At 48.9% G+C, this 26,200-nt stretch overlaps 1 protein-coding gene across 1 annotated transcript in view; it reads left to right on the forward strand.

Annotated features, from left to right (window-relative positions):
* LOC119965734 (nuclear receptor-binding protein 2-like) overlaps positions 1-26,200 on the forward strand; it is an 86,041-nt gene that overhangs the window by 7,742 nt on the left and 52,099 nt on the right. The window contains exons 2-3 of the mRNA XM_038796497.1: positions 11,413-11,508; positions 24,970-25,102. Of these exons, the coding sequence (XP_038652425.1) occupies positions 11,413-11,508; positions 24,970-25,102 (229 nt within the window). The remainder of the gene's footprint in view (positions 1-11,412; positions 11,509-24,969; positions 25,103-26,200) is intronic.

Below are 26,200 nucleotides of genomic sequence, written 5' to 3' on the forward strand. Positions count from 1 at the left end.
CCAAAACTTCTTTTCTTCTACTGGAGGAAGGAAGGTCCGTGGGTCCGCCATCTTACTTTCCAGGTCCGTTTCCTCTGCTCCTTGCCTCCGTCTCTCTCTCTCTTTCTCTCTTCCCCTACCTGCTGGCCTCCCACGTTTCCATCGCTGTCAGCCCGCTCTCCCGCTCTCCAGCCCTTTCCCGGCAGCCTTTTTGCCGCCCCCGAGGTCCCGCTATCGCGGGGAATCAGCTCCAAAGCCCCACCGGAGTGAGAGCCCGCCGAATGTGCGGCTCACTCAGGCATCGCCGCCACCGGAAGTCCCCTGCTGCCTTTCTTAAACAGCGATACCACATTAGCTATTCTCCAGCCCTCTGGGATCTCCCCTGTAGCCAATGAGGATACAAAGATGTCAGTCAAGGCCCCAGCAATTTCCTCCCTTGCTTCCCTCAGTATTCTGGGATAAATCCCATCTGGCCCAGGAGACTTATCTACCTTAACGTCTATTAAAATACCCAATACCTCCTCCTTTTCAATGTTAACATAATCCAGATCGCCCACACACCCAGCCAAGATCGCCCACACACTGATGCAAAGTATTAATTTAGTACCGTGCCCATTTCCTCTGGCTCAACACGTAGATTCCCCCCACTGTCCTTAAGTGGTCCAATCCTTTCCCTGGCCACCCTCTTGCTTTTTACATATGAACAAAAAGCTTTGGGATTCACCTGAATCTTACTTGCCAAGGAGTTTTCATGCCCCCTAATTCCCCGCTTCAGTACCTTCCTACTTACTTTATATTCCTCAAGGGTTTTGACTGTCCCCGCCCTCCCAGACCGTACAAAAGTCTCCTTTTTCTTTTTGACGAGGTTCACAATATCCTCGTTATCCAAGGCTCCCTAAATTTCCCATACTTATCCTTCGTTCTCTCAGGAACGTAACTTTCCTGAATCCTAATCAACTGCCGCTGAAAAACTCCCACGTGTCCACTGTTGATTTACCCCCAACAGCCGCACACAATCCAAATTCTTCGATTCCTGTCTGATGTTATTGTAATTTGCCTTTTCCCAGTTAAGGGACTGGTTTAGCACAGTGGGCTAAACAGCTGGCTTGTACTAGAACATAGAACATAGAACGATACAGCGCAGTACAGGCCCTTCGGCCCACGATGTTGCACCGACATGGGAAGTCAAAAACTAAAGGCCATCTAACCTACACTATGCCATTATCATCCATATGCTTATCCAATAAACTTTTAAATGCCCTCAATGTTGGCGAGTTCACTACTGTTGCAGGTAGGGCATTCCACGGCCTCACCACTCTTTGCGTAAAAAACCCACCTCTGACCTCTGTCCTATATCTATTACCCCTCAATTTAAGGCTATGTCCCCTCGTGCTAGCCACCTCCATCCGCGGGAGAAGGCTCTCGCTGTCCACCCTATCTAACCCTCTGATCATTTTGTATGCCTCTATTAAGTCACCTCTTAACCTTCTTCTCTCTAACGAAAACAACCTCAAGTCCATCAGCCTTTCCTCATAAGATTTTCCCTCCATACCAGGCAACATCCTGGTAAATCTCCTCTGCACCCGTTCCAAAGCTTCCACGTCCTTCCTGTAATGAGGCGACCAGAACTGTACGCAATACTCCAAATGCGGCCGTACTAGAGTTTTGTACAACTGCAACATGACCTCATGGCTCCGGAACTCAATCCCTCTACCAATAAAGGCCAACACACCATAGGCCTTCTTCACAACCCTATCAACCTGGGTGGCAACTTTCAGGGATCTATGTACATGGACACCGAGATCCCTCTGCTCATCCACACTGCTAAGAATTTTACCATTAGCCAAATATTCCGCATTCCTGTTATTCTTTCCAAACTGAATCACCTCTGCACCCGTTCCAAAGCTTCCACGTCCTTCCTATAATGAGGCGACCAGAACTGTACGCAATACTCCAAATGCGGCCGTACTAGAGTTTTGTACAACTGCAACATGACCTCATGGCTCCGGAACTCAATCCCTCTACCAATAAAGGCCAACACACCATAGGCCTTCTTCACAACCCTATCAACCTGGGTGGCAACTTTCAGGGATCTATGTACATGGACACTGAGATCCCTCTGCTCATCCACACTGCTAAGAATTTTACCATTAGCCAAATATTCCGCATTTCTGTTATTCTTTCCAAACTGAATCACCTCACACTTCTCCACATTAAACTCCATTTGCCACCTCTCAGCCCAGCTCTGCAGCTTATCTATGTCCCTCCGTAACCTGCAACATCCTTCCGCACTGTCTACAACTCCACCGACTTTAGTGTTGTCTGCAAATTTACTCACCCATCCTTCTGCGCCCTCCTCTAGGTCATTTATAAAAATGACAAACAGCAACGGCCCCAGAACAGATCTAATGCAGAACAAGGCCAGCAGTACGGGTTCAATTTCCATACCGGCCTCCCTGAACAGGCGCCAGAATGTGGTGACTAGGGGCTTTTAACAGTAACTTAATTGAAGCCTACTTGTGACAATAAGCGATTATTATTATTATGTTTAGCCCCTTAATATGAGGGCTACCCTCACCCCTGTCCAAAAGTGCCCTAAAACGTCAGGCATCGTGATCACTCCTCCCAAACTCTTCCCCTACTGAAACCCCAACCTCCTGTCCAGGTTCATTCCCCAATACAGATCCAGTACTGCCCCTTCCCTCGTTCGTTGGACTAAACCCCCTATTCCATGAACAGGCCCTTCGGCCCTCCCAGCCTGTGCCGACCATGATGCCTGTCTAAACTAAAATCTTCTGCACTTCCAGGGTCCGTATCCCTCTATTCCCATCCTATTCATGTATTTGTCAAGATGCCCCTTAAATGTCACTATCGTCCCTGCTTCCACCACCTCCTCCGGCAGCGAGTTCCAGGCACCCACTACCCTCTGTGTAACAAAACTTGCCTCGTACATCTCCTCTAAACCTTGCCCCTCGCACCTTAAACCTATGCCCCCTAGTAATTGACCCCTCTACCCTGGGGAAAAGCCTCTGACTATCCACTCTGTCTATGCCCCTTATAATTTTGTAGACTTCTATCAGGTCGCCCCTCAACCTCTGTCGTTCCAGTGAGAACAAACCAAGTTTATTCAACCTCTCCTCATAGCTAATGCCCTCCATACCAGGCAACATCCTGGTAAATCTCTTCTGCACCCTCTCTAAAGCCTCCACATCCTTCTGGTAGTGTGGCGACCAGAATTGAACACTATACTCCAAGTGTGGCCTAACTAAGGTTCTATACAGCTGCAACATGACTTGCCAATTCTTATACTCAATGCCCCGGCCAATGAAGGCAAGCATGCCGTATGCCTTCTTGACCACCTTCTCCACCTGTGTTGCCCCTTTCAGTGACCTGTCGACCTGTACACCTAGATCTCCTTGACTGTCAATACTCTTGAGGGTTCTACCATTCACTGTATATTCCCTACCTGTATTAGACCTTCCAAAATGCATTACCTCACATTTGTCCAGATTAAACTCCATCTGCCATCTCTCCGCCCAAGTCTCCAAACGATCTAAATCCTGCTGTATCCTCTGACAGTCCTCATCGCTATTCGCAATTCCACCAACCTTTGTGTCGTCCGCAAACTTACTAATCAAACCAGTTACATTTTCCTCCAAATCATTTATATATGCTATGAACAGCAAAGGTCCCAGCACTGATCCCTGCGGAACACCACTAGTCACAGCCCTCCAATTAGAAAAGCACCCTTCCATTGCTACTCTCTGCCTTCTATGACCGAGCCAGTTCTGTATCCATCTTGCCAGCTCACCCCTGATCCCGTGTCACTTCACATTTTGTACCAGTCTGCCATGAGGCACCTTGTCAAAGGCCTTACTGAAATCCATATAGACAACATCCACTGCCTTACCTGCATCAATCATCTTTGTGACCTCCTCGAAAAACTCTATCAAATTAGTGAGACACGACCTCTCCTTCACAAAACCATGCTGCCTCTCGCTAATACGTCCATTTGCCTCCAAATGGGAGTCGATCCTGTCTCGAAGAATTCTCTCCAGTAATTTCCCTACCACTGATGTAAGGCTCACCGGCCTGTAGTTCCCTGGATTATCCTTGCTACCCTTCTTAAACAAAGGAAACAACATTGGCTGTTCTCCAGTCCTCCAGGACATCAGCTGAAGACAGTGAGGATCCAAAGATTTCTGTCAAGGTCTCAGCAATTTCCTCTCTTGCCTCCTTCAGTATTCTGGGGTAGATCCCATCAGGCCATGGGGACTTATCTACCTTAATATTTTTCAAGACGCCCAACACCTCATCTTTTTGGATCTCAATGTGACCCAGGCTATCTACACACCCTTCTCCAGACTCAACATCCACCAATTCCTTCTCTTTGGTGAATACTGATGCAAAGTATTCATTTAGTACCTCACCCATTCCTCTGGCTCCACACATAGATTCCCTCCCCTGTCCTTCAGTGGGCCAACCCTTTCCCTGGCTACCCTCTTGCTTTTTATGTACGTGTAGAAAGCCTTGGGATTTTCCTTAACCCTATTAGCCAATGACTTTTTGTGACCCCTTTTAGCCCTCCTGACTCCTTGCTTAAGTTCCTTCCTACTTTCCTTATATTCCACAAAGGCTTCGTCTGCCCCCAGCCTTCTAGCCCTGACAAATACCTCCTTTTTCTTTTTGACGAGGCCTACAATATCTCTCGTTATCCAAGGTTCCCGAAATTTGCCATATTTATCCTTCTTCCTCACAGGAACATGCCGGTCTTGAATTCCTTTCAACTGACATTTGAAAGCCTCCCACATGTCAGATGTTGATTTAGCCTCAAACATCCACCCCCAATCTAGGTTCTTCAGTTCCTGCCTAATATTGTTATAATTAGCCTTCCCCCAATTTAGCACATTCACCCTAGGACCACTCTTATCCTTGTCCACCAGCACTTTAAACTTACTGAATTGTGGTCACTGTTCCCGAAATGCTCCCCTACTGAAATTTCTACCACCTGGCCGGGCTCATTCCCCAATACCAGGTCCAGTACAGCCCCTTCCCTAGTTGGACTGTCTACATATTGTTTTAAGAAGCCCTCCTGGATGCTCCTTACAAACTCTGCCCCGTCCAGGCCCCTAGCACTAAGTGAGTCCCAGTCAATATTGGGGAAGTTAAAGTCTCCCATCACAACAACCCTGTTGTTTTTACTCCTTTCCAAAATCTGTCTACCTATCTGCTCCTCTATCTCCCGCTGGCTGTTGGGAGGCCTGTAATAAACCCCCAACATTGTGACTGCACCCTTCTTATTCCTGATCTCTACCCATATAGCCTCACTGCCCTCCGAGGTGTCCTCCCGTAGTACAGCTGTGATATTCTCCCTAACCAGTAGCGCAACTCCTCTTACTCCACCCCTTTTACATCCCCCTCTATCCCACCTGAAACATCTAAATCCTGGAATGTTTAACTGCCAATCCTGTCCTTCCCTCAACCAGGTCTCTGTAATGGCAACAACATCATAGTTCCAAGTACTAATCCAAGCTCTAAGTTCATCTGCCTTATCTGTTATACTTCTTGCATTAAAACATATGCACTTCAGGCCACCAGACCCGCTGTTTTCAGCAACATCTCCCTGTCTGCTCTGCCTCAGAGCCACACTGGCCCTATTCCCTAGTTCTCCCTCAATGCTTTCACCTTCTGACCTATTGCTCCGGTACCCACCCCCTGCCATACTAGTTTAAACCCTCCCGTGTGACACTAGCAAACCTCGCGGCCAGGCTATTTCTGCCTCTCCAGTTTAGATGTAACCCGTCCTTCTTATACAGGTCACACCTGCCCCGGAAGAGCTCCCAGTGGTCCAGATAACGGAAACTCTCCCTCCTACACCAGCTGTTTAGCCACGTGTTTAGCTGCTCTATCTTCCTATTTCTAGCCTCACTGGCACGTGGCACAGGGAGTAATCGCGAGATTACAACCCTAGAGGTCCTGTCTTTTAACTTTCTGCCTAGCTCCCTGAACTCCTGCTGCAGGACCTCATGCCCCTTCCTGCCTATGTCGTTAGTACCAATATGTGCAACAACCTCTGCCTGTTGGCACCCCTTCAGGATGCCACTACCCGTTCTGAGACATCCTGGACCCTGGCACCTGGGAGGCAACATACCATCCTGGAGTCTCTTTCACATCCACAGAAGCGCCTATCTGTGCCCCTGACTATAGAGTCCCCGATGACTATTACTCTTCTGCGCTTTGACCCTCCCTGCTGACCATCAGAGCCAGCCGTGGTGCCACTGCTTTGGCTGCTGCTGTTTCCCCTGATAGGCTATCCCCCCCCCCGACAGTATCCAAAGGGGTGTACCTGTTAGAGAGGGGGACAACCACAGGGGATTCCTGCACTGACTGCCTGCCCCTTCTGGTGGTCACCCATTTCTCTGCCTGCACCTTGGGTGTGACCACATTTATATAACTGCTGTCTGTGACGCTTTCCGCCACCTGCGATGCTCCGAAGTACATCCAACTGCTGCTCCAACCGAACCATGCGGCCTGTGAGGGGCTCCAGTTGGGGGCACTTTCTGCAGATGAAGCCATTCAGGACACTGGAAGCCCCCCGGACCTGCCACATCTCACAGTCAGAGCACTGACCCCCTCTAATTGATATTGCGTCAATTAATTAATAAATCAAATTTAAAAAAAATAAATTTAAGAAAAAGTTATTGTTAACTATATGTTTTCTAGCATTAGAACATAGAACTGTACAGCCCAGTACAGGCCCTTCGGCCCACGATGTTGTGCCGAACTAGTCTGAAACTAAGATCAAATCAACCTACTGCCTGTCATTCTGGTGTGCTCCATGTGCCTATCGAATAACCGCTTGAAAGTTCCTAAAGTGCCCGACTCCACTATCGCAGCAGGCAGTCCATTCCACACCCTAACCACTCTCTGAGTAAAGAACCTACCTCGGACATCCCTCCTATATCTCCCACCCTGAACCTTATAGTTATGCCCCCTTGTAACAGCTACATCCACCCGAGGAAATAGTCTCTGAATGTCCACTCTATCTATCCCCCTCATCCTCTTATAAACCTCTATTAAGTCGCCTCTCATCCTCCTTCGCTCCAATGAGAAAAACCCTAGCTCCCTCAACCTTTCCTCATAAGACCTACCCTCCAATCCAGGCAGCATCCTGGTAAATCTCCTTTGCATGCTTTCCAATGCTTCCACATCCTTCCTATAATGAGGTGACCAGAACTGCACACAATACTCCAAATGTGGTCTCACCAGGGTCATGTATAGTTGCAGCATAACCCCACGGCTCTTAAACTCAAGACCCCTGTTAATAAACGCTAACACACTATAGGCTTTCTTCACGGCTCTATCCACTTGGGTGGCCACTTTCAGAGATCTATGGACATGAACTCCGAGATCTCTCTGCTCCTCCTCATTCTTACAAGTTAGCCAGGAAGGACCTAAAGGGAGAGTTAAGAAGAGCGAGGAGAGGACATGAAAAGTCGTTGGCGGATAGGATCAAGGAAAACCCTAAGGCTTTCTATAGGTATATCAGGAACAAAAGAATGACTAGAGTAAGATTAGGGCTAATCAAGGATAGTAGTGGAAAGTTGTGTGTGGAATCAGAGGAGATAGGGGAAGCGTCAAATGGATATTTTCATCAGTGTTTACACTGGAGAAAGACAATGTTGTCGAGGAGAATACTCAGGTTCAGTCGACCAGGCTAGATGGAATTGAGGTTCACAAGGAGGAGATGTTAGCAATTTTGGAAAATGTAAAAATAGATAAGTCCCCTGGGCCAGATGGGATTTATCCTAGGATTCTCTGGGAAGCCAGGGAGGAGATTGCTGAGCCTTTGTCCTTGATCTATATGTCGTCTTTGTCGACAGGAATAGTGCCGGAAGACTGGAGGATAGCAAATGTTGTCTCCTTGTTCAAGAAGGGGAGTAGAGACAACCCTGGTAATTATAGACCTGTGAGCCTTACTTCGGTTGTGGGTAAAATGTTGGAAAAGGTTATAAGAGATAGGGTTTATAATCATCTTGAAAAGAACAAATTGATTAGCGATAGTCAACACGGTTTTGTGAAGGGTAGGTCATGCCTCACAAACCTTATTGAGTTTTTTTAGAAGGTGACCAAACAGGTGGATGAGGGTAAAGCGGTTGATGTGGTGTATATGGATTTCAGTAAGGCGTTTGATAAGGTTCCCCACGGTAGGCTATTGCAGAAAATAAGGAAGTATGGGATTGAAGGTGATTTAGCGGTTTGGATCAGTAATTGGCTAGCTGAAAGAAGACAGTTGATGGCAAATGTTCATCCTGGAGTTCAGTTACTAGTGGTGTACCGCAAGATTCTGTTTTGGGGCCACTGCTGTTTGTCATTTTTATAAATGACCTGGAAGAGGGTATAGAAGGATGGGTTAGTAAATTTGCAGATGACACGAAGGTCGGTGGAGTTGTGGATAGTGCTGAAGGATGTTATAGGATACAGAGGGACATAGATAAGCTGCAGAGCTGGGCTGAGAGGTGGCAGATGGAGTTTAATGCGGAAAAGTGTGAGGCGGTTCACTTTGGAAGGAGTAACAGGAATGCAGAGTACTGGGCTAATGGCAAGATTCTTGGTAGTGTAGATGAACAGAGAGATCTCGGCATCCAGGTACATAAATCCCTGAAAGTTGCCACCCAGGTTAATAGGGCTGTTAAGAAGGCATATGGTGTGCTAGCCTTTATAAGCAGGGGGATTGAGTTTCGGAGCCACAAGGTCATGCTGCAGCTGTACATAACTCTGGTGCGGCCGCTCCTGGAGTACTGCGTGCAGTTCTGGTCACCACATTATAGGAAGGATGTGAAAGCTTTGGAAAGGGTTCAGAGGAGATTTACTAGGATGTTGCCTGGTATGGAGGGAAGGTCTTACGAGGAAAGGCTCAGGGACTTGAGGTTGTTTTCGTTAGAGTGGAGAAGGCTGAGAGGTGACTTAATAGAGACATATAAGATAGTCAGAGGGTTAGATAGGGTGGACAGTGAGAGTCTTTTTCCTCGGATGGTGATGACCAACACGAGGGGACATAGCTTTAAATTGAGGGGTGATAGAAATAGGACAGATGTCAGAGGCAGTTTCTTTACTCAGAGAGTAGTAGGGGTGTGGAACGCCCTGCCTGCAACAGTAGTAGACTCGCCAACTTTAAGGGCATTTAAGTGGTCACTGGATAGACATATGGATGAAAATGGAATAGTGTAGGTCAGATAGGCTTCAGATGGTTTCACAGGTCGGCGCAACATCGAGGGCCGAAGGGCCCGTACTGCGCTGTAATGTTCTATGTTCTATAGAACCCTGCCATTGACCCTGTAATCCGCATTCATATTTGTCCGACCAAAATTAATCACCTCGCAGTTACCAGGGTTAAACTCCATCTGCCACTTTTCAGCCCAGCTCTGCATCCTATCAATGTCTCTTTGCAGCCGACAACAGCCCTCCACATTATCCACTACTCCACCAATCTTGATGTCATCAGCAAATTTACTCACCCAACCTTCAACTCCATCATCCAAGTCATTGTTAAAAATCACAAATAGCAGAGGACCCAGCCCTGATCCCTGTGGTACACCGCTGGTGACTGGGCTCCAGGATGAAAATTCACCATCTACCACCAGCCTGTCTTCGATGTGATAGCCAGTTACTGATCCAAACAGCCAAATTTCCCTCAATGCCACGCCTCCTTACTTTCTGTATGAGCCGACCATGGGGAACCTTTTCAAACGCTTTACTAAAATCCATGTTTATTGCATCAACTGCTCTACCTTCATCTATGTACTTTGTATACTTTGAGGAGGTAACTATCAACTTGTGAGGCAAGACTTACCCCTCACAAATCCGTGCTGACTATCCTGGATTAAGCTGTATCTTTCCAAATGATCATAAATCCTATCCCTCAGGACCCTTTCCAATAATTTACCTATGACCAAAGTGAGACTAACCGGCCTATAATTCCCAGGGTTATTCCCTTTCTTGAACAAGGGGACAACATTCGCCTCTCTCCAGTCTTCTGGCACTATTCCTGTAGACAGTGAGGACATAAAGATCAAAGCCAAAGGCTCTGCAATCTCATCCCTCGCCTCCCAAAGAATCCTAGGATATATCCCATCAGGCCCAGGGGACTTATCTATCCTCAGGCTTCTCAAAATTTCTAACATCTTCCTTGCGAATATCTACCTCCTCCAGCCTACCAGCCTGTATCGTACTATCCTCCTCAACAACATGGCCCCTCTCCTTTGTGAACACTGAAGAAAAGTATTCATTTAGGGCCTCTCCTATATCTTCAGACTCCATGCACATGTTCCCACTACTGTCCTTGACCGGCCCTAACTTCACCCTGGTCATTCTTTTATTCCTCATATAAGTGTAAAAAGCCTTGGGGTTTTCCTTGATCCTACCCGCCAAGGACTTCTCATGCCACTAGATTTCTACTATAAATGTAAATGCTAAATACAGTACTCTCTGGTCTCTGGCTTAAAATTAGTGCAGATTCCCTATCAGCCAATCAGGTCGCAGCTTTCCTGTGACATCACCTTTCAGTCCTCCCCCCAGTCGGATCACTCAGAATAGCCGAGTATCCCAGACTCTCTCGCTCTCTCTCCCGCTCCCGGGAATGAAGGCTGCTGGAACCTGGGGTAAGTTTTTATATCACTTACCTGTTCCCAAGCTGCCCCCTGGCTCTCTCTCTCTCCCGCTCCCGGGAATGAAGGCTGCTGGAACCTGGGGTAAGTTTTTATATCACTTACCTGTTCCCAAGCTGCCCCCTGGCTCTCTCTCTCTCCCGCTCCCGGAAATGAAGGCTGCTGGAACCTGGGGGTAAGATTTTATATCACTTACCTTCCCAGGGTGCTCCCTGGTTTTCTCTCTGCTTCCCGGGATGCACTCTGGATCTCTCCCTGCTGATTACCAGTGACAAAGTGATTTGGCCTCCACAGCCTTCTGCGGCAAAGAGTTCCACAGATTCACCACCCTCTGGCTGAAGAAATTCCTCCTCATCTCAGTTTTAAAGGATCGTCCCTTTAGTCTGAGATTGTGTCCTCTGCTTCTAGTTTTTCCTACAATTGGAAACATCCTCTCCACGTCCACTCTATCCAGGCCTCGCAGTATCCTGTAAGTTTCAATAAGATCCCCCCTCATCCTTCTAAACTCCACCGAGTACAGACCCAGAGTCCTCAACCGTTCCTTGTACATCAGTCGGGGTGCGACTGTGCGCCACACTCTCTGTACTCTGGCACGCAGCGTTGCTGTGCTGTCACCTGAAGAAGGAGCCGTGCTCCGAAAGCTCGTGTTTGAAACAAACCTGTTGGACTTTAACCTGGTGTTGTAAGACTTCTTACTGTGCTGTTAATGTCATTGAGCTAACCAGGCAGCTGTGTATTTGACAGTTTCTGTCTGTAATTCCACCAGATGGCTGTGTTGGAGGTGCAGAGGAACGCAGACAACTGTGTGTCTTCCAATTCTATTGCCAATGCCAGCCGATCTCTGGAGAATCCTTTAATGAAGGTGAGAACTGGGTCTGACGTTATTTAGCACTGAGCTGTGACACGGAGCAGGGTCATTGGCGGGATAGATGGGATAGACTCTGAAAGGAGGCGGGACAGATCCCAAACTCAGGGGGTGGTATATTTATCACATTTTGTGAGAGGGCTGGGTTTATATCCTGTATTGTGAAATGGGAAGAATACATTTATATCCTTGAACATGTTAAGGACATAAGAATTGGGGCCATAGACAACCATTTGGCCCTTGAATTAATTGTTCTATTAGCTAAAGAGTTGTGGCTCACAGCGTCTGAGGGATTTGTGAACTCTCGGCTGCATGGGGGAACCTGTCAAAAGGCAAGTTCAAAAGCTCCTCCTCATCCGTCATGTTGGGATTTGACCTTCCATCGCCCCTCTGAACCTCCACCCACCCTCTAAGGTCCTTAATGGCCCCCCACCCACCCTCTAAGGTCCTTAATGCCCCCCACCCACCCTCTATGGCCCTTCACATCCCCATACGACAGTAAATTTCTTCCACGCCCACACGCTATATGAAACTTAAGAACACCAAGGGAGGTGTCATTTACACTTTCTTCAAAGAAAAACATTCTTACCACTGGCCAAGGAAATGTCAGTTGTCTGGTCACTATTGATAGCAGAAAAAGGCAAGCACTTGAATCCTCTTTGGCTTGTGGCAATAAACATTGTAAAGGGGCGGCACGGTAACACAGTGGTTAGCACTGTTGCTTCACATCTCCAGGGTCCCGGGTTTGATTCCCGGCTTGAGTCACTGTCTGTGTGGAGTCTGCGCGTTCTCCCCGTGTCTGCGTGGGTTTCCTCCGGGTGCTCCGGTTTCCTCCCACAAGTCCCAAAGACATGCTGTTAGGTGAATTGGACATTCTGAATTCCCCCTCAGTGCACCCGAACAGGTGCCGGAATGTGGTGACTAGGGGTTTTTCACAGTAACTTCACTGCATTGTTAATGGAAACCTACTTGTGACAGTGACAAAGATTTTTAAAGAAGAGCCAGACTTGTCAATCAGGCAATATTTTCCTGGGGCTCAGCTGTTTTAACAGTCTAATGGATTCTGAGCTCTGAGCCGAGATGACATTTAGCGAAGGTGTGAGGCAGCATGGATGGTGCATGAGGGTTGAGAGGGTGATTCCCAGTATAACTGGGATGAACTCTGAGGGAGAGCTAACACACACCCCCTCCAGCTGCATCGGAAGTATTCCTGAGCTAACTGGCCGCAGTATCGCCTGGATCCGCCCCCGTGGGATGAAAATCCCACAATTCCTGACAGGCGGAGAGAACCGGATATTTTCCAACAGGGATGAAAATACAGCCTAATGTCACTGGGCTAGTGACCCACACCCTCAGGCTAATGTCACTGGGCTAGTGACCCAGAGCCTCAGGCTAATGTCACTGGGCTAGTGACCCAGACCCTCAGGCTAATGTCACTGGGCTAGTGACCCACACCCTCAGGCTAATGTCACTGGGCTAGTGACCACACCCTCAGGCTAATGTCACTGGGCTAGTGACCCAGACCCTCAGGCTAATGTCACTGGGCTAGTGACCCAGAGCCTCAGGCTAATGTCACTGGGCTAGTGACCCAGACCCTCAGGCTAATGTCACTGGGCTAGTGACCCACACCCTCAGGCTAATGTCACTGGGCTAGTGACCACACCCTCAGGCTAATGTCACTGGGCTAGTGACCCAGACCCTCAGGCTAATGTCACTGGGCTAGTGACCCAGACCCTCAGGCTAATGTCACTGGGCTAGTGACCCAGACCCTCAGGCTAATGTCACTGGGCTAGTGACCCAGAGCCTCAGGCTAATGTCACTGGGCTAGTGACCCACACCCTCAGGCTAATGTCACTGGACTAGTGACCACACCCTCAGGCTAATGTCACTGGGCTAGTGACCCAGAGCCTCAGGCTAATGTCACTGGGCTAGTGACGCAGACCCTCAGGCTAATGTCACTGGGCTAGTGACCCAGACCCTCAGGCTAATGTCACTGGGCTAGTGACCCACACCCTCAGGCTAATGTCACTGGGCTAGTGACCCAGACCCTCAGGCTAATGTCACTGGGCTAGTGACCCACACCCTCAGGCTAATGTCACTGGGCTAGTGACCCAGACCCTCAGGCTAATGTCACTGGGCTAGTGACCCAGACCCTCAGGCTAATGTCACTGGGCTAGTGACCCACACCCTCAGGCTAATGTCACTGGGCTAGTGACCCAGACCCTCAGGCTAATGTCACTGGGCTAGTGACCCAGACCCTCAGGCTAATGTCACTGGGCTAGTGACCCAGACCCTCAGGCTAATGTCACTGGGCTAGTGACCCAGAGCCTCAGGCTAATGTCACTGGGCTAGTGACCCAGACCCTCAGGCTAATGTCACTGGGCTAGTGACCCACACCCTCAGGCTAATGTCACTGGGCTAGTGACCCAGACCCTCAGGCTAATGTCACTGGGCTAGTGACCCAGACCCTCAGGCTAATGTCACTGGGCTAGTGACCCAGACCCTCAGGCTAATGTCACTGGGCTAGTGACCCAGAGCCTCAGGCTAATGTCACTGGGCTAGTGACCCAGACCCTCAGGCTAATGTCACTGGGCTAGTGACCCAGAGCCTCAGGCTAATGTCACTGGGCTAGTGACCCAGACCCTCAGGCTAATGTCACTGGGCTAGTGACCCACACCCTCAGGCTAATGTCACTGGGCTAGTGACCCACACCCTCAGGCTAATGTCACTGGGCTAGTGACCCAGACCCTCAGGCTAATGTCACTGGGCTAGTGACCCAGACCCTCAGGCTAATGTCACTGGGCTAGTGACCCAGAGCCTCAGGCTAATGTCACTGGGCTAGTGACCCACACCCTCAGGCTAATGTCACTGGGCTAGTGACCACACCCTCAGGCTAATGTCACTGGGCTAGTGACCCAGACCCTCAGGCTAATGTCACTGGGCTAGTGACCCAGACCCTCAGGCTAATGTCACTGGGCTAGTGACCCAGACCCTCAGGCTAATGTCACTGGGCTAGTGACCCAGACCCTCAGGCTAATGTCACTGGGCTAGTGACCACACCCTCAGGCTAATGTCACTGGGCTAGTGACCCAGAGCCCCAGGCTAATGTCACTGGGCTAGTGACCCACACCCTCAGGCTAATGTCACTGGGCTAGTGACCCAGACCCTCAGGCTAATGTCACTGGGCTAGTGACCCAGAGCCTCAGGCTAATGTCACTGGGCTAGTGACCCAGACCCTCAGGCTAATGTCACTGGGCTAGTGACCCAGAGCCTCAGGCTAATGTCACCGGGCTAGTGACCCAGACCCTCAGGCTAATGTCACTGGGCTAGTTACCCACACCCTCAGGCTACTGTCACTGGGCTAGTGACCAGACCCTCAGGCTAATGTCACTGGGCTAGTGACCCAGAGCCTCAGGCTAATGTCACTGGGCTAGTGACCAGACCCTCAGGCTAATGTCACTGGGCTAGTGACCCAGACCCTCAGGCTAATGTCACTGGGCTAGTGACCCAGACCCTCAGGCTAATGTCACTGGGCTAGTGACCCAGAGCCTCAGGCTAATGTCACTGGGCTAGTGACCCAGACCCTCAGGCTAATGTCACTGGGCTAGTGACCCAGAGCCTCAGGCTAATGTCACTGGGCTAGTGACCCAGACCCTCAGGCTAATGTCACTGGGCTAGTGACCCAGACCCTCAGGCTAATGTCACTGGGCTAGTGACCCAGACCCTCAGGCTAATGTCACTGGGCTAGTGACCCAGACCCTCAGGCTAATGTCACTGGGCTAGTGACCCAGAGCCTCAGGCTAATGTCACTGGGCTAGTGACCCAGACCCTCAGGCTAATGTCACTGGGCTAGTGACCCAGACCCTCAGGCTAATGTCACTGGGCTAGTGACCCAGACCCTCAGGCTAATGTCACTGGGCTAGTGACCCAGAGCCTCAGGCTAATGTCACTGGGCTAGTGACCACACCCTCCATTTAATGTCACTGGGCTAGTGACCCAGACCCTCAGGCTAATGTCACTGGGCTAGTGACCACACCCACAGGCTAATGTCACTGGGCTAGTGACACACACCCTCAGGCTAATGTCACTGGGCTAGTGACCCAGAGCCCCAGGCTAATGTCACTGGGCTAGTGACCACACCCTCAGGCTAATGTCACTGGGCTAGTGACCCAGAGCCCCAGGCTAATGTCACTGGGCTAGTGACCCACACCCTCAGGCTAATGTCACTGGGCTAGTGACCCAGACCCTCAGGCTAATGTCACTGGGCTAGTGACCCAGAGCCTCAGGCTAATGTCACCGGGCTAGTGACCCAGACCCTCAGGCTAATGTCACTGGGCTAGTTACCCACACCCTCAGGCTACTGTCACTGGGCTAGTGACCAGACCCTCAGGCTAATGTCACTGGGCTAGTGACCACACCCTCAGGCTAATGTCACTGGGCTAGTGACCCACACCCTCAGGCTAATGTCACTGGGCTAGTGACCCAGACCCTCAGGCTAATGTCACTGGGCTAGTGACCCAGACCCTCAGGCTAATGTCACTGGGCTAGTGACCCAGACCCTCAGGCTAATGTCACTGGGCTAGTGACCCAGACCCTCAGGCTAATGTCACTGGGCTAGTGACCCAGAGCCTCAGGCTAATGTCACTGGGCTAGTGACCCACACCCTCAGGCTAATGTCACTGGGCTAGTGACCCAGAGCCTCAGGCTAATGTCACTGGGCTAGTGACCCAGACCCTCAGGCTAATGTCACTGGGCTAGTGACCAAGAGCCCCAGGCTAATGTCACTGGGCTAGTGACCCAGAGCCTCAGGCTAATGTCACTGGGCTAGTGACCCAGAGCCTCAGGCTAATGTCACTGGGCTAGTGACCCAGACCCTCAGGCTAATGTCACTGGGCTAGTGACCCACACCCTCAGGCTAATGTCACTGGGCTAGTGACCCACACCCTCAGGCTAATGTCACTGGGCTAGTGACCCACACCCTCAGGCTAATGTCACTGGGCTAGTGACCCAGACCCTCAGGCTAATGTCACTGGGCTAGTGACCCAGACCCTCAGGCTAATGTCACTGGGCTAGTGACCCAGACCCTCAGGCTAATGTCACTGGGCTAGTGACCCAGACCCTCAGGCTAATGTCACTGGGCTAGTGACCCAGACCCTCAGGCTAATGTCACTGGGCTAGTGACCCACACCCTCAGGCTAATGTCACTGGGCTAGTGACCCAGACCCTCAGGCTAATGTCACTGGGCTAGTGACCCAGACCCTCAGGCTAATGTCACTGGGCTAGTGACCCAGACCCTCAGGCTAATGTCACTGGGCTAGTGACCCAGACCCTCAGGCTAATGTCACTGGGCTAGTGACCCAGAGCCTCAGGCTAATGTCACTGGGCTAGTGACCACACCCTCAGGCTAATGTCACTGGGCTAGTGACCCACACCCTCAGGCTAATGTCACTGGGCTAGTGACCCATACCCTCAGGCTAATGTCACTGGGCTAGTGACCCAGACCCTCAGGCTAATGTCACTGGGCTAGTGACCCAGACCCTCAGGCTAATGTCACTGGGCTAGTGACCCAGACCCTCAGGCTAATGTCACTGGGCTAGTGACCCACACCCTCAGACTAATGTCACTGGGCTAGTGACCCAGACCCTCAGGCTAATGTCACTGGGCTAGTGACCCAGAGCCTCAGGCTAATGTCACTGGGCTAGTGACCCAGAGCCTCAGGCTAATGTCACTGGGCTAGTGACCCAGACCCTCAGGCTAATGTCACTGGGCTAGTGACCCAGACCCTCAGGCTAATGTCACTGGGCTAGTGACCCAGACCCTCAGGCTAATGTCACTGGGCTAGTGACCCAGACCCTCAGGCTAATGTCACTGGGCTAGTGACCCAGAGGCTCAGGCTAATGTCACTGGGCTAGTGACGCAGAGCCTCAGGCTAATGTCACTGGGCTAGTGACCCAGACCCTCAGGCTAATGTCACTGGGCTAGTGACCCAGACCCTCAGGCTAATGTCACTGGGCTAGTGACCCAGACCCTCAGGCTAATGTCACTGGGCTAGTGACCCAGAGCCTCAGGCTAATGTCACTGGGCTAGTGACCCAGACCCTCAGGCTAATGTCACTGGGCTAGTGACCCAGACCCTCAGGCTAATGTCACTGGGCTAGTGACCAAGAGCCCCAGGCTAATGTCACTGGGCTAGTGAATTAACCAATAATTCTGGCCCTTGGCTGCCCAGTAATTTGTCACCAGGTAAATGCAAACACAATTACTGTTTATTTTGGTATAGTGTAAAAGCAACTGTGTTGTAATGGGAGATTTTATATTCCCCAATATTGACTGGGACTCACTTAGTGCGAGGGGCTTGGACAGGGCAGAGTTTGTAAGGAGCATCCAGGAGGGCTTCTTAAAACAATATGTAGACAGTCCAACTAGGGAAGGGGCTGTACTGGACCTGGTATTGGGGAATGAGCCCGGCCAGGTGGTAGAAGTTTCAGTAGGGGAGCATTTCGAGAACAGTGATCACAATTCAGTAAGCTTTATGGTTCTGATGGATAAAGATTAGAGTGGTCCTAGGGTGAATGTGCTAAATTGGGGGTAGGCTAATTATAGCTATATTAGGTGGGAACTGAAGAACCTAGATTGGGGGTGGATGTTTGAGGGTAAATCAACATCTGACATGTAGGAGGCTTTGAAATGTCAGTTGAGAGGAATTCAGGACCGGCATGTTCCTGTGCGGAAGAAGGATAAAAACGGCAAATTTCGGGAACCTTGGATAACGAGAGATATTGTAGGCCACGTCAGAAAGATAAAGGAGGCATGTGTCAGGGCTAGAAGGCCGGGAACAGACGAAGCCTGTGAGGAATATAAGGAAAGTAGGAATAAAGTTAAGCAAGGAGTCAGGAGGGCTAAAAGGGGTCACGAGAATCATTGGCCAGCAGGATTAAGGAAATTCCCACAGCTTTTCCTACATATATAATGAGCAAGAGGGTAGCCACGGAGAGGGTTGGTCCACTCAAAGGTTCCCTCCCCTGTCCATGTATGGAACCAGGGGAAATGGGCGCGGTACTAAATGAATACTTTGCATCAGTATTCACCAAAGAAAAGGAATTCGTGTAAGATGAGACTGGAGAAGGGTGTGTAGATAGTTTGCATCATGTCGATATCAAAAAGGTTTTGGGCGTCTTAAAAAGCATTAAGGTGGACAAGTCCCCAGGGCCTGATGGGATCTATCCCAGAATACTGAAGGAGGCTAGAGAGGAAATTGCTGAGGCCTTGACAGAAATCTTTGGAGCCTCACTGTCTCCAGGTGATGCCCCGGAGGACTGGAGAATAGCCAATGTTGTTCCTTTGTTTAAGAAGGGTAGCAAGGATAATCCAGGGAACTACAGACCGGTGAGCCTTACGTCAGTGGTAGAGAAATTACTGGAGAGATTTCTTCGAGACAGGATCTACTCCCATTTGGAAGCAAGTGGACGTATTAGTGAGAGGCAGCATGGTTTTGTAAAGGGGAGGTCGTGTCTCACTAACTTGATAGAGTTTTTCGAGGAAGTGACAAAGATAATTGATGAGGATAGGGCAGTGGATGGTGTCTATATGGACTTCAGTAAGGCCTTTGCCCCAGCTGATTAAGTCAAGCATGCCGTATGCCTTCTTGACCACCTTCTCCACCTGTGTTGCCCCTTTCAGTGACCTGTGGACCTGTACACCAAGATCTCTCTGACTGTCAATACTCTGAAGGGTTCTGTCATTTACTGTATCTTTCCCACCTTCCAATAGCCTCTGACTATCCACCTCTATCAGGTCGCCCCTCAACCTCCTTCGTTCCAGTGAGAACAAACCGAGTTTATTCAACCTCTCCTCATAGCTAATGCCCTCCATACCAGGCAACATCCTGGTAAATCTCTTCTGCACCCTCTCTAAAGCCTCCATATCCTTCTGGTAGTGTGGCGACCAGAATTGAACACTATACTCCATGTGTGGCCTAACTAAGGTTCTATACAACTGCAACATGACTTGCCAATTCTTATACTCAATGCCCCAGCCAATGAAGGCAAGCATGCCGTATGCCTTCTTGACTACCTTCTCCACCTGTGTTGCCCCTTTCAGTGACCTGTGGACCTGTACACCCAGATCTCTCTGCCTGTCAATACTCCAAAAGGTTCTGCCATTCACTGTATATTTCCCATCAGTATTAGACCTTGCAAAATGCATTACCTCACATTTGTCCGGATTAAACTCCATCTGCCATCTCTCTGCCCCAGTCTCCAAACGATCTAAATCCTGCTGCATCCTCTGACAGTCCTCATCGCTATCCGCAATTCCACCAACCTTTGTGTCGTCTGCAAACTTACTAATCAAACCAGTTACATTTTCCTCCAAATCATTTATATATACTACGAACAGCAAAGGTCCCAACACTGATCCCTGCGGAACACCACTAGTCACAGCCCTCCTATTAGAAAAGCACCCTTCCATTGCTACTCTCTGCCTTCTATGACCTAGCCAGTTCTGTATCCATCTTGCCAGCTCACCCCTGATCCCGTGTGACTTCACCTTTTGTACCAGTCTGCCATGAGGCACCTTGTCAAAGAACATAACAACATAAGAACTAGGAGCAGGAGTAGGCCATCTGGCCCCCCGAGCCTGCTCCGCCATTCAATGAGATCATGGCTGATCTTTTGTGGACTCAGCTCCACTTTCCGGCCCGAACACCATAACCCTTTATTCTTCAAAAAACTATCTATCTTTACCTTAAAAACATGTAATGAAGGAGCCTCAACTGCTTCACTGGGCAAGGAATTCCATAGATTCACAACCCTTTGGGTGAAGAAGTTCCTCCTAAACTCAGTCCTAAATCTACTTCCCCTTATTTTGAGGTTATGTCCCCTAGTTCTGCTTTCACCCGCCAGTGGAAACAACCTGCCCGCATCTATCCTATCTATTCCCTTCATAATTTTAAATGTTTCTATGAGATCCCCCCTCATCCTTCTAAATTCCAACGAGTACAGTCCCAGTCTACTCAACCTCTCCTCCTAATCCAACCCCTTCAGCTCTGGGATTAACCTAGTGAATCTCCTCTGCACACCCTCCAGCGCCAGTACGTCCTTTCTCAAGTAAGGAGACCAAAACTGAACACAATACTCCAGGTGTGGCCGCACTAACACCTTATACAATTGCAACATAACCTCCCTAGTCTTAAACTCCATCCCTCTAGCAATGAAGGACAAAATTCCATTTGCCTTCTTAATCACCTGATGCACCTGTAAACCAACTTTCTCTGACTAATGCACTAGCACACCCAGGTCTCTCTGCACAGCGGCATGCTTTAATATTTGATCGTTTAAATAATAATCCCGTTTGCTGTTATTCCTACCAAAATGGATAACCTCACATTTGTCAACATTGTATTCCATCTGCCAGACCCGAGCCCATTCACTTAACCTATCCAAATCCCTCTGCAGACTTCCAGTATCCTCTGCACTTCTCGCTTTACCACTCATCTTAGTGTCATCTGCAAACTTGGACACATTGCCCTTGGTCCCCAACTCCAAATCATCTATATAAATTGTGAACAATTGTGGGCCCAACACGGATCCCTGAGGGACACCTCTAGCTACTGATTGCCAACCAGAGAAACACCCATTAATCCCCACTCTTTGTTTTCTATTAATTAACCAATCCTCTATCCATGCTACTACTTTACCCTTAATGCCATGCATCTTTATCTTATGCAGCAACATTTTGTGTGGCACCTTGTCAAAGGCTTTCTGGAAATCCAGATATACCACATCCATCGGCTCCCCGTTATCTACTGCACTGGTAATGTCCTCAAAAAATTCCACTAAATTAGTTAGGCATGACCTGCCCTTTATGAACCCTTATGAATAAGGGGCAGCACGGCAGCATGGTGGTTAGCATAAATGCTTCACAGCTCCAGGGTCCCAGGTTCAATTCCCGGCTGGGTCACTGTCTGTGCGGAGTCTGCATGTCCTCCCCGTGTGTGCGTGGGTTTCCTCCGGGTGCTCCGGTTTCCTTCCACAGTCCAAAGATGTGCGGGGTTAGGTGGATTGGCCATGCTAAATTGCCCGTAGTGTCCTAAAAAGTAAGGTAAGGGGGGGTTGTTGGGTTACGGGTATAGGGTGGATACGTGGGTTTGAGTAGGGTGATCATTGCTCGGCACAACATCGAGGGCCGAAGGGCCTGTTCTGTGCTGTAGTGTTCTGTTCTGTTCTGTTCTGTACCATGCTGCGTCTGCCCAATGGGACAGTTATTTCTAATCCTCCATCTGTATTTTAAATTCCACTATATTGTGATCGCTCCTTCCGAGAGGATCCCTAACTATGAGATCATGAATCAATCCTGTCTCATTACACAGGACAAGATCTAGGACCGCTTGTTCCCTCGTAGGTTCCATTACATACTGTTCTAGGAAACTATCGCGGATACATTCTATAAACTCCTCCTCACGGTTGCCTTGACCGACCTGGTTAAACCAATCGACATGTAGATTAAAATCCCCCATGATAACTGCTGTACCATTTCTACATGCATCAGTTATTTCTTTGTTTATTGCCTGCCCCACCATCTCGTTACTATTTGGTGGCCGATAGACTACTCCTATCAGTGACTTTTTCGCCTTACTATTCCTGATTTCCACCCAAATGGATTCAACCTTATCCTCCATAGCACCGATGTCATCCCTTACTATTGCCCGGATGTCATCCTTAAATAACAGAGCAACACCACCTCCCTTACCATTCACTCTGTCCCTCCGAATAGTTTGATACCCTCGGATATTTAACTCCCAGTCGTGACCATCCTTTAACCATGTTTCAGTAATGGCCACTAAATCATTGTCATTCACGATGATTTGTGCCATCAACTCATTTACTTTATTCCGAATACTACGAGCATTCAGGTAAAGTACACTTATGTTGGTTTTTTTACCTCTGTTTTGAATCTTAACATCTCCAGTTTTATTCCTTTTGTTATTACTGGGCCTATTCACTGGGCTCCCCTCAGTCACTGTACCTTGTACTGTCGCCCTTTTAGATTTTTGACTATGTCTTCTCTGCCTTACACTTTCCCCCTTACTTCCTTTTGCTTCTGTCCCTGTTTTACTACCTTCCAACTTCCTGCATCGGTTCCCATCCCCCTGCCACATGAGTTTAAACCCTCCCCAACAGCTCTAGCAACCCCCCCTAGGACATCGGTTCCAGTCCTGCCCAGGTGCAGACCATCCGGTTTGTACTGGTCCCACTTCCCCCAGAACCGATTCCAATGCCCCTGGAATTTGAATCCCTCCCTCTTGCACTATCTCTCGAGCCACGCATTCATCCTATCTATCCTGACATTCCTACTCTGACTGGCTCGTGGCACTGGTAGCAATCCTGAGATTACTACCTTTGAGTTCCTACTTTTTAGTTTAAGTCCTAACTCCCTGAATTCCGCTTGTAGGACCTCCTCCTGTTTTTTACCTATATCGTTGGTGCCTATGTGCACCACGACAGCTGGCTGTTCACCCCCCTCCCCCCAGAATGTCCTGCAGCCGCTCCGAAACATCCTTGACCCTTGCACCAGGGAGGCAACATGCCATCCTGGAGTCTCGATTGCGTCCACAGAACCGCCTGTCTATTCCCCTTACGATCGAGTCCCCTATCACTATAGCCCTGCCATTTTTCTTCCTGCCCTGCTGTGCAGCAGAGCCAGCCACGGTGCCATGAACCTGGCTGCTGCTGCCTTCCCCTGGTGAGCCATTCCCCCAACAGTGGGCGTGTCCCTGAGCTCCCACATCGCACACGAGGAGCATGACATGGGTCTGGGATCTCCTGCCATATCTGAAAACTTAGGTTAACTTATGCAACTACAATTTCAAAATACAAATAGATAAATTGGACAATTAAAAGAAAAACTACTTACCAGGTTTTAATGAAGTTTATGCAGCCAACATCCACTGCCTTTCCCTCATCCTATGCTATTGGAAGAGATGGTATATATTCTATACAATTAGGGGTGATGGTGTATCTATTCTATACTATTTGGGGGAGATGGTATACATTCTATGCTATTATGCGAGATGGTGTACATTCTATACTAGGGGTTGGTTTAGCTCACTCGGCTAAATCGCTGGCTTTTAAAGCAGACCAAGCAGGCCAGCAGCACGGTTCGATTCCCGTACCAGCCTCCCCGAACAGGCGCCGGAATGTGGCGACTAGGGGCTTTTCACAGTAACTTCATTGAAGCCTACTCGTGACAATAAGTGCTTTTCATGTCATTTCATTTCATTTCATACTATTAAGGGAGATGGTGTACATTCTATATGATTGGGGAGATGTTATATATTCCATTCTATTAGGGAATATGAAGTATATATTCTATTGGGGAGATGGTATATATTCTATACTATTTGTGACATGGTATGCTTTCTGTATTATTTGGGGAGATGATATACATTCTATACGGTTAGGGATATGGTATATATTCTATACTATTGGAAACAATGTATATATTCTATACTATTAGGGGAGAATGTATATATTCTATACTATTTGATGCGGTGGTGTATATTCTATATTATTAGGGGAGAAGGTATATATTCTATACTATTAGGGGAGATGGTATATATTCTATACTATTTGATGTGGTGGTGTATATTCTATACTATTAGGGGAGGTTGTATAAATTCTATACTATATGGGGAGATGGTACATATTCTATACTATTTGATGTGGTGGTGTATATTCTATACTATTAGGGGAGATGGTATATATTCAATACTATTAGGGGAGATGGTATATATTCTATACTATTTGATGTGGTGGTGTATATTCTATACTATTTGGGGAGATGGCATATATTCTATACTATTAGGGGAGAAGGTATATATTCTATACTATTTGATGTGGTGGTGTATATTCTATACTATTAGGGGAGATGGTATATATTCTATACTATTTGATGTGGTGGTGTATATTCTATACTATTAGGGGAGATGGTATATATTCTATACTATTTGATGTGGTGGTGTATATTCTATACTATTAGGGGAGATGGTATATATTCTATACTATTTGATGTGGTGGTGTATATTCTATACTATATGGGGAGATGGTATATATTCTATACTATTAGGGGAGAAGGTATATATTCTATACTGTTTGATGTGGTGGTGTATATTCTATACTATTAGGGGAGATGGTATATATTCTATACTATTTGATGTGGTGGTGTATATTCTATACTATATGGGGAGATGGTATATATTCTATACTATTAGGGGAGAAGGTATATATTCTATACTATTAGGGGAGAAGGTATATATTCTATACTATTTGACGTGGTGGTGTATATTCTATACTATTTGGGGCGATGGTGTATACCTTATGATGGGAGATACTGATGCTGCTTGTAGTTCAGTGAGGGTGAAGACCCAGGGACTCTAACTCCGCTGCTTCTCTGCTTTCAGGAATTTATCCAGAAATGTTTGGCTCGAGACCCCTCCCAGCGACCGAGTGCCCACGACCTTCTCTTCCATCGAGTTCTCCTCGAGGTTCACTCACTCAGGCTGTTGGCTGCTCATTCCTTCATCAACAACCGATGTGAGTGGCTGGCGTACAAAATACTGTCGAAGAAACACCTACTCACCCCCTCAAATACCCTCACCCCTACCCCACTACCTCCCTCCCCCTCAAATACCCTCACCCCTACCCCACTACCTCCCTCCCCCTCAAATACCCTCACCCCTACCCCACTACCTCCCTCACCCTCAAATACCCTCACCCCTACCCCACTACCTCCCTCCCCCTCAATATCCCCTCACCTCTACCCCACTACCTCCCTCACACTCATTATCCCCTCACCTCTACCTCACTACCTCCCTCACCCTCAAATACCCTCACCTCTACCTCACTACCTCCCTCACCCTCAATATCCCCTCACCTCTACCTCCCTCCCCCCAATATCCCCTCGCCTCTACCTCACTACCTCCCTCACCCTCAATATCCCCTCACCTCTACCTCCCTCCCCCCAATATCCTCTCACCTCTACCTCACTACCTCCCTCACCCTCAAATACCCTCACCCCTACCCCACTACCTCCCTCACACTCATTATCCCCTCACCTCTACCTCCCTCCCCCTCAATATCCCCTCACCCCTACCCCACTACCTCCCTCACACTCAAATACCCTCACCCCTACCCCACTACCTCCCTCACACTCATTATCCCCTCACCTCTACCTCCCTCCCCCTCAATATCCCCACACCCCTACCCCACTACCTCCCTCCCCTCAATATCCCCTCACCTCTACCTCACTACCTCCCTCACCCTCAAATACCCTCACCTCTACCTCACTACCTCCCTCCCCCTCAAATACCCTCACCCCTACCCCACTACCTCCCTCACACTCATTATCCCCTCACCTCTACCTCCCTCCCCCTCAAATACCCTCACCCCTACCTCACTACCTCCCTCCCCCTCAATATCCTCTCACCTCTACCTCCCTCCCCTCAATATCCCCTCACCTCTACCTCCCTCTCCCTCAATATCCCCACACCCCTACCCCACTACCTCCCTCCCCCTCAATATCCCCTCACCTCTACCTCCCTCCCCCTCAATATCCCCACACCACTACCTCACTACCTCCCTCACCCTCAATATACCCTCACCTCTGCCTCACTACCTCCCTCACCCTCAAAT

Source organism: Scyliorhinus canicula, chromosome 5, assembly GCF_902713615.1.
Source record: "Scyliorhinus canicula chromosome 5, sScyCan1.1, whole genome shotgun sequence".
Taxonomy (NCBI): Eukaryota; Metazoa; Chordata; class Chondrichthyes; order Carcharhiniformes; family Scyliorhinidae; genus Scyliorhinus; species Scyliorhinus canicula.